The sequence below is a fragment of the Pyrus communis genome, chromosome 12 (genome assembly GCF_963583255.1).
Source record: "Pyrus communis chromosome 12, drPyrComm1.1, whole genome shotgun sequence".
NCBI classification, from domain to species: Eukaryota; Viridiplantae; Streptophyta; class Magnoliopsida; order Rosales; family Rosaceae; genus Pyrus; species Pyrus communis.
This window is the reverse complement of record NC_084814.1, coordinates 18,179,287-18,188,466: the sequence shown is the minus strand read 5'-3', so window position 1 is coordinate 18,188,466 and position 9,180 is coordinate 18,179,287. Positions and strand designations below refer to the sequence as shown.

The 9,180-nt window shown below is 40.9% G+C and overlaps 2 protein-coding genes across 2 annotated transcripts; both read right to left on the bottom strand.

Moving 5' to 3' along the window:
• Positions 1-3,826: 3,826 nt before the first annotated feature.
• On the bottom strand, positions 3,827-4,967 carry LOC137709869 (peroxisomal membrane protein PEX14-like). The gene is made up of 3 exons (XM_068448846.1): positions 4,713-4,967; positions 4,588-4,627; positions 3,827-4,497 (listed from the first exon to the last, which is right to left on the bottom strand). Exons 1-3 carry the CDS (start codon positions 4,854-4,856, stop codon positions 4,181-4,183), a joined length of 501 nt encoding a protein of 166 aa, XP_068304947.1. The 5' UTR covers positions 4,857-4,967; the 3' UTR covers positions 3,827-4,180.
• Positions 4,968-5,221: 254 nt separating this feature from the next.
• LOC137711482 (uncharacterized) lies at positions 5,222-8,931 on the bottom strand. Its single transcript, XM_068450727.1, has 3 exons — positions 6,835-8,931; positions 5,573-6,698; positions 5,222-5,431 (listed from the first exon to the last, which is right to left on the bottom strand). Exons 1-3 carry the CDS (start codon positions 8,715-8,717, stop codon positions 5,276-5,278), a joined length of 3,165 nt encoding a protein of 1,054 aa, XP_068306828.1. The 5' UTR covers positions 8,718-8,931; the 3' UTR covers positions 5,222-5,275.
• Positions 8,932-9,180: the final 249 nt, after the last annotated feature.

The following is a 9,180-nucleotide window of genomic DNA, read 5'->3' as shown; positions in this document are numbered from 1 at the left end:
CCAATGTTAAATGTTAATCTTCTATCTGTTAAGAAACTATGCAAAGACAATCATAGTTGGTTCCTATGCGATGACATTCGATTTTTTGTACAGGACAAGGCCATAGGGGCAATCCTCCACCACGGCAAGAGTAGCACTAACGAGTTGTTCAGAGTACCTGTGCATGTTTTTCCAACACTGTTGAATAAAGGTGCAATTTCTTCTGCCTATTTGGGACATACAGTGCAATCTTCTTTGTGGCATCAGCGATGTGGTCACCCTTCAAATGCCATCTTAGCCACTATGCTTAGGAACTCCAATATAGCTTGTTCTTCTGATACAATTAGTACAGTTTGCTCCCATTGTCTTGCGGGAAAGATGAGTAGACTTCCATTTTCTGATAGGGTTGATACAGTAGATATACCTTTTCATAAGATTCATAGTGATGTATGGGGGCCTTCTCCAGTTGTTTCAGTTGAGGGGTTTCGCTATTATGTGTCGTTTATAGATGAAGCTACTTGTTTTGTATGGATCTTTCCTATAATGAATAAATCAGAGATTTTCCGTTCATTTGTCAAATTTTGTGCTTATGTTGAGAACCAATTTCAGTCTAGAATTAAACTTTTCCAATCTGATGGTGGTGGAGAGTTTCTCAACAATGCATTTAAGGAATATTTGGCTACACATGGTATTTTACATCAGATTTCATGTCCATACACACCTCAGTAGAATGGTCTTGCTGAGATGAAGCATCGACATCTGATTGAGACAGCTATAACATTGTTATCTGTTGCTAAGTTACCCCATAAGTTTTGGTCTTATGTTGTAGCACATGCTGCGTTTCTGATTAATAGGATGCCTTGCAAGGCTCTTCATATGAATTCTCCTTTTGCAAAATTGTTTGGCAAGCAACCTGACCTGGGTCATTTGAAGGTCTTTGGTTCTGCAATCTATCCTTACCTCAGACCATATAATACTACTAAACTGCAATCCAGATCCACTCAGTGTGTTTTCTTGGGATATCCCCAAGGTTATAAAGGTGCTTTTTGTTATAATATGTTAACTGGGAAAGTTCTCATCACTCGCCATGTTTATCATGATGAGAATGTGCTTCCTTACAAGAATGATGTCTATATAGCTGCTGGGTCTAATACTTCTTCTGGTTCCAATAGTCATGTGCCACCTATTCTTGTTCAGTTATCAGTTCCAATGGATCAGGTTGTTCATGATGGTCATACTCAAGATTTCCAGACTGTTTCAGCTTCACAACCTCTCAGATCTGTTTCTTCAGGTTTTTTGGACAATGCATAGGATTCTGTCTCACCTGCTACTCTTTCCAGTTCTCCTTCTCTGTTGCCTGTCCTTCAACCACAACAATCTCACGTGGCGGTCCCTACTCTTACCTCACCCAATTCTCCTAGGCCAGCGAATGTGTCTATATCACAAGGTATTCAAACCAGATTGAGAACAAGTGCCATTACCAGAAAGGACTATCCTGCTTTGACTGCTATATTTCCAGAAGTGGCATCCTTGACTCTTGAAGATAATGCTCATTTTTCAGGAGGTTTCACGTTTATTGCTGATATTTTGGATGTTTTTGAACCATCCAGTTTTAAACAAGCCTCTCATATCCCTCAATGGCAGTTGGCCATGCAAGAAGAGTTTGATGCTCTTCAATCTCAAGGCACCTGGACTCTTGTTCCTAACTCTTGTGATAAGAATGTGATTGGAAGCAAGTGGGTGTATAAAATTAAAAGACACAGTGATGGTTCTATATCACGTTATAAAGCTCGGCTGGTGGCTCAAGGATTTAACCAAGAGAAGGGGCTGGATTATACAGAAACGTTCAGTCCAGTTGTTCGTCATACTACAGTGCGTTTAGTTTTTGCATTGGCTGCAACACATCGCTGGGAACTTCGACAACTTGATGTGAAGAATGCATTTCTTCATGGAGAATTGCAGGAAGAAGTCTATATGAAGCAACCTCAAGGCTTTGTTCATCCTCAATTTCCTACGCATGTCTGCAAATTGGTTAAGTCTCTTTATGGCTTAAAGCAAGCTCCACGAGCTTGGAATGATAAAATTACTAGTTATCTGCAAGCAATTGGTTTTGAAGCATCTATGACAAATTCTAGTTTATTTGTTCGAACTGTTGGAGATGATGTTGTTATTCTACTCCTGTACGTAGACGACATTATCATTACAGGGTCTAATTCTCAAATGATTCAGTCTGTGATCACAACTCTTAATGCAGTCTTTGATCTGAAGGATATGGGAAGATTGGCTTATTTCCTTGGGCTTCAGATTACATATCACTCTAATGGGGATCTGTTTATTAATCAAGCCAAATACACTAAAGATTTGATTCACAAGGCTGGATTGGATGACTGTAAACCATGTTCCACACCCTGCAAGCCTCATAATCAAGTTTTGTCCACTGAAGGTATCTTATTATCAGATCCTACATTATATCGAAGCTTAGTTGGCGCCTTACAATACCTCACCTTTACCCGTCCTGATATTGCATTTGCTGTGAATACTGTGTGTCAATATATGAATGCTCCCACTGACATTCATCTTGCTATGGTTAAAAGAATTCTTCGATTTCTCCAAGGTACTCTTCAATGTGGCTTAACATATACTTCTGGAGGTCCACTTACAGTCACTGCCTATAGTGATTCCGATTAGGCTGCTGATTTGAACACTCAGAGATCTATCACTGGGTATGTTGTTTATCTTGGGCAGAATCCTGTCTCCTGGCAATCTAAGAAGCAGTCATCAGTTTCTCGTAGTTCCACAGAGGCCGAATATCGTGCTCTCGCACATACCACTGCTGATATTGCTTGGATTCGGCTTATCCTCAAGGATTTACATGCCTTCTTCTCCAGTGCTCTATTGTGATAATCAATCAGCTATAGCATTGAGTTTAAATCTGGTTCAGCACTCTCGGATTAAACACTTGGAGACAGATTTTCATTTCGTCCGTGAACGGGTTCAAAAGGGTGATTTGTCAGTGGAGTATCTGTGTACTAAGGATCAGATTGCTGATGTGTTGACAAAGGGATTACATGGACCAGATTTTCTGCGTCATTGTTTCAATCTTAAGCTTGGGTACCCCAGCAAAGATTGAGGGGGGGGGGGGGTATTGGATAAGTATATAGGCTCACTACACGTGAGAAACATGTGCATGTATGGCTTACTAGATAAGATAGTATAAATAGCTTTTCCTTCTTTGATTCTTCAGAGTGATTGTAATAACAAATACATTGAGTAAAAGATATAGAGAGTTTCTTTTGGCTTCTCCTTCAAGCTTCCTTCCTCTGTCTATTTCTTGATCTCTATGGAATCCATCTCTGTTGTTAAGAAAATGAACATGATATAATGAATTAGAAAAACCTAGAAAATACGGTCGAGGCAAGTGTTTGACACTTTGTCCTTAAGACAAGTTTACGCCCCACTACGGTGCTCATGGTTGGATCGGCGCATGTCTCCCAATATACAACGACTACGTCCTTATAATAGTAGCACTCCAAATCATAAGGCTCCATGAACCACGACTGTGTTGAAAACCCTCTCATATGGACTTAATAAGACTCTAATATTTAATGCAATATGTATGTATGTAAACAATGAAAAAAGTTATTATTATTATCTCGGTGATTATTAGGGGCTTTTCTATTTATAGAATGTGAGAGACCTCTTTGGAAAACATGTGACTATTCATGAAGAGTAAAAAATTGCAACACTTCATTTAAGTAGGCATATCTTTCTACCAAAAGACCCCACTTTCTAATTTCCATTCAATTAATAAATTTAATATAATAATATTATTATTAAATTTTCCAACAAGATGAAATCGACAACAATTGGGTTCGAAAGACAGCGAAGATCGAGATGGCAAGCAGGGGGAAAAGGAAGCAGAAGGAACCGGAAAGAAAGAACAAAGGGAAAAGAAAGAGCAAGGGTGGACTGCTACCGACCCTGCCCACGGCTAGAACAAGGTTTGACAAGAAGGAAAACACTCAGTCTCCGGTGAGTACTCTCACGAAGAGAGAACTTTCTGTGCTACGAATGAGCACTTAGATGACGTACATAATTTAAAGTAAAATAAATAGTAGCTGACCTATCTCATGCCAAATGTTAAGGAAGATGCTTGAATCAAACAATTCAAGGAGAGAAATATCGCAACGTGCCAGATGATTCATCTGGGTAATACGGATAGTGGGGTTGAATTTGTTTGTTTCCTGTCCTTTTTGGTCTCTTCCTTCGCTGGCTCAACTGATATTATCTCTGTTGAAGCGATCTTTCTCAGCCTTGCAACTGGCTCAACTGACATTATCTCTGTTGAAGCGATCTTTCTCAGCCTTGCAACTACATCCACCGCATCCATATCCATTTGTCCTACGACTGTTAATGTACCCACAGGGGAAATTGCTTTAGTGGGAGCAGTGGCGGAAGGCTGCAAAGTTTGAGTTGTATTTTGTGCCTGAACATTTGACGATGTCTTTACCTGTCCATCTGCTACAAGAAAATATACAACCAAGCTTATATAAACAATTGACAAACTCAGGTCAAACAAAAAATATCTGGTTTTTGTGACGGTGTTACCTTGATTTCCGGTAGTTGCCTGCGTACCTGAAGGTGGGCCCTTCAATTTGCAAACAGACAACGTCAAACACGAAAAACATTGAGACTTAACAATTAGCTTGAATACCAATAATCAATTCACTTACAGGCACATGCTGAAACGCTTCGTCAATCTCTTTTTTTGTGAGCCCCTGCTTCTCGAGAAAAGACCGTCCGTAAACAACAGGAAAGCCCCTAACTTTCGGGTGCGAAAGGAATTTAACAGCATTTTGCACTTGTTCCTCCCTCATTGGTTTGGAATTCACAAACACCGACGGAGTTGAGCTTTGCTTGGGAGGCTCATCCCCAGCATCTTGCTGACCCTCAGTTGTGGGTTGAGCAATCCCTGCTGCTCAAGTAGACAACCACAATTGTTATTTTCACACAAATTAGACCGTAACTAATTTTGCAAGAACTATGATTTCTTTCATAGACCATAAATTTATTCAACTCATTAAATTATAAGCATAAAAACAACTCTCCTGGTTTTATTCAATCAATCCCACCAGGAACTAAATTCCACCAGCAAATTATTCAGTAAAATTTAAAAAATTAACAATAATTAAAATAACTGAGAATATATCCAAATCAACCGAACAATTAATGGAAAGAAAAATGAAACGGTTTTATTACATTAAAACTGGCCTTGAATCAAGTGCTGTAAACAAATCTAGGCAAGAAAGATTAGAATACCCTTTGTCGCGTGGACAGCTTTCATGACTTTCTTCATTGGTTTGTCACTGGCACTGGCACTGGCACTCACCTTCAATACCAGCTTCTTCTGCTTATATGTCTGCGTAGACTTGACAGGGTTGTCAAGCGGAAACTAAATTGAAAGAAAGAGAGCATGTTAAAGTTGGATAAGAACCTGAGCCATATTGCTAACAGTATGAACACGTTTGCACCAAAAAAAAAGAAAAAAACAGCATAAGAATTTGTAGGGGTTCATTGCAGACTAAGAACTCACCATTGTCCCTGCATTTTCTTGGACATAGCTCTTATCTCCCAAGGTTGATGCGGAGGAATCCTGAAATTGATCCATTGTCCCGCTAGCTGTTGAAACATGAGAGCATCTGCCTCCCAAGTCGGATGCAGAGGAATCAGGAAAATCATCTATCAGGCTTTCATCATCAAATGTGACAGAGGATGGCAAAGAAACCCTTGACAGGAATTCAAAATCCAGTGATTCGATGTCTGTGTGGGATTGACGAGAAAGAGTCATCTCATCTTCATCATTCAGTGATTTCAGATAATATGGAAAACCAAGTGCCGGAAATTCAGACCTTGATGTCACCATAATCTTGTAATTTGGTGTCTTGAATTCATCAAACTTGTCAAGAAGGGATTCTGATCCAGGCCAAACATCATCCAATACCAACACTGATGGGTGCAGTGCTGTTTTCATGAAAAATTGGCGCAACCAGTGAAGTGCAATTGATTCGTCTTGCAACGCAGGTATTTGGAAACCCTCGGGTTCAATCTGTTGATATAGTGTTTGTACCATACGGCTCAAGTTAGGATTTTCCGAAACATGAACAAAGAAGATCATGTTCTTGAATATGTTTTTGACTTCCTCATCTTCACAGAAGTATTTTGCCAATGTGGTTTTCCCACTTCCCTGAGGACCCGATAGCACAACCGCTGACACCTCATCATTAAGAAGAAACCTCTTCAATCCTCTCAAAAGCACATCCAAGCCAACTGTAACCGATGAAGGTATGTATTCAGTTTCCTTATATTCAGCGTACAGAGGTTCAAAATCAAGCACGTCTTTCCCCTGAATTTGCTCCAGTCCTGCCTCTGTATTACTTGCTGAGGTCTGCAATGTCTCCTTTGCATCCCTTCTTCCCTTCATACTCGGTACATTCAATCCAACTGCTGGTGGTGTGACTTTGACCACTTCATATGAACCTTTAATTTCACTTTGATCATTTTGGGATTGTACCACACCACTCCATTCAATTCGACTGATCACCGTATCTATATCACCACTTACGTCCTTTACCTGAGTGCCTGTACCATCGCGTTCAATGTAGGGCAAATGCCTACGACAACTTTGTTTGGTGTCATCAAATTCTGATAGATCATGAAATCTACAACACAACATTTAGATTCAGGACAACTAACTAAATTATTAAGATTGAAATCCGAAAACCAAACCAGACAGAAATCATAGAAGCAAAAATATTTGCGGCACAATAATTATAAAACAAGGTGGAGAGGCCAAACCTGCTGCATTTATGGCAAAACCTTCTCTTTAGACCAGACACAATCACAAGTGGAGCCTTCGAATGAAGTTCGCACACCCTTTGCCTTCTATTATACACCTTTGCATCACTCAGATCGACGGCACACCCATCAGCTTTACAAATCGCCATCCCATCTCCACTTGCACCTGTCGCAGACTCAGCTCCTTTCTTCTTCCTGTCATGATGATCTTCCACTTGCTCATCAAGTTCCTCATCTTCCTCATCCTTAAGAACATCCTCCTTCAATTCCCTAAATGGCGCATCAGGTTCGGATACTTCTTTGCCCTGAATTCGCTTTAGCCCCGCCTCTACATCACTTACAAAGGTCTCCTCCATACTCCTTGCTCCCACCTGCATGTTCATTGCATCCAGTCCAACTGTACATAATGGATGTTCAGTTTTACTTTGTGCCACCCAACTCTCTTCAACATTTTGCCACCCTACCTTTATATTCGCTTCCGGATCCAATGTCTCAGTCAAGTCCCTTGTTCCCTCCACACTTAGTGCATTCAATCTAACTGCACTCTTAGCCATGGCTGCGGGCACTTCACATGAACCTTTAGCTTCATTTTGCTCATTTTGTAATTTTGCCACACCACTCCCTTCAATTTGATTGATCACCGCCTCTATATTGCTTACGGAAACCAAGCTCTCCCTCACATCCCTTGCTAACGCCGCTCCTAGAGCAGTGGCCCCTACTCCTCCACCTGACAGCGCCATTTGTTGTCCACCATTCTCTCCATTTTGTTCATGCGGTGTTGTCTCTGCACCACTCCCCGAAGACTCTCCCCCGTCCCCCGATGGAAGTTCAACTAATGGATCGTATTGTATGATACCACTTTCTTCAATTTTCATGGTCACCGTCTCTATATTAGTTACCGAAACCAAGCTTTCTATCGCATCCCTTGCTAGTTGCACTCTCAGTATATTTCTCAATCTTTGAAGAGATTCATCCAATCCAAGAAGTTTCTTGGTATATTCATACTTTTTGTTGCTTGTCCAAAGACTAACCTTTGAGCACTTGCGAACGAGCTCTACACTCTTCTCCATCTCTACTCTAAAACTTTCTAGTCCTTCCTCTGTAAGATGCAATACCTTGTTAAATTCTGCAATCTCTTCTATCAATGGCTTTATGGAGTCTAGCGTGGACTCGAGATGTCCCAGGATGCGTTTAAACATCCTCGTCTTCTCCTTCGTTTGTTGAACGGCACTAAATAGTACCTCAAACACTGCTCCTAGAGCAGCTCCTCCTCTGTTTATTGATGCCGCTTGCTGCACACCACTGCCTCCAATTTGCTCCTGCACCACGGTTTGTGCACTACTTCCTGAAAGCTCTTGCACACCCTTATCTTCCTGCTGCGCTCGAAGTATATCCCCTGCAATTTTCAGTATTTCCGACTGCCTTGTAGCCAATTCATCTTGTTTTTCGAATATCTTCCTATTCAAAAGCAAGTTCTCCTTCATGTCCCTGGCTTCCTGCAACCTCAGCACTTCTAAAAGTGCTTTAAGAGACCTATCCAATTGAATAAGTCGATCGGTGTAGCTCGGCTCCGAGCATTTGCAGCAACCGCACAAGACGTAGCAGTTCCACATGCTAAGCTTCGATAACCTGCCAACGAGCTTTATACCCTCCTCCATTTGTTGTTGGAGACGTTCTATGTCATCGTTTGGGAGACCCAGTGCCACGTTATGATCTCCTATCTCTTGGATGATCCGCGGTCGTAAACAGTCTAGTGTGAACTTGAGATCTTCAAGGAGGGGTTTGTACTGCATAACAGTCCTTCCCATCGATTCCTTTACGACATCATACAGTACTCCAAACAGTGCTCCTATCGCAGCCCCTCCAACCAAAGCCACTGCCATGATATACGAGCTTCCGAAAACTCCCCACACGCAAAAAACAGAAAACTTGTATTCGATTCGATCTAAATTGACCAACCTTATTACTGATCAGTCGGATTCAGACCAGTTTTGCTCGAATCCGCTGGCAGTTGGTGGCGGACCATAATGCGGATATGGATGTTCCTCCTGTGCCCAGCCTCCACGAAGCCTTCCGCATCCACAAGAAGATACAGACTTCGGGTTAGGTGGAAATGTTACGGGGTTGACTGGTAAGAGACTGAGTTTATAAATTATAAAAGTTTGCTACTCTTCGTTTTTTTTTTTTTTTTTTTTTTTTTGAATAAATCTCACGCATTCTTTACCTAGCAAATTAACTTTGATCAAAAGTTACTTAGTACTACAAGTTAGTTATATGATATTTTTTTTACTTATGAGTAAAAAAATTTTAAGTTTGAATCTCAAAAACGAAAAAGGATCCTCGTTG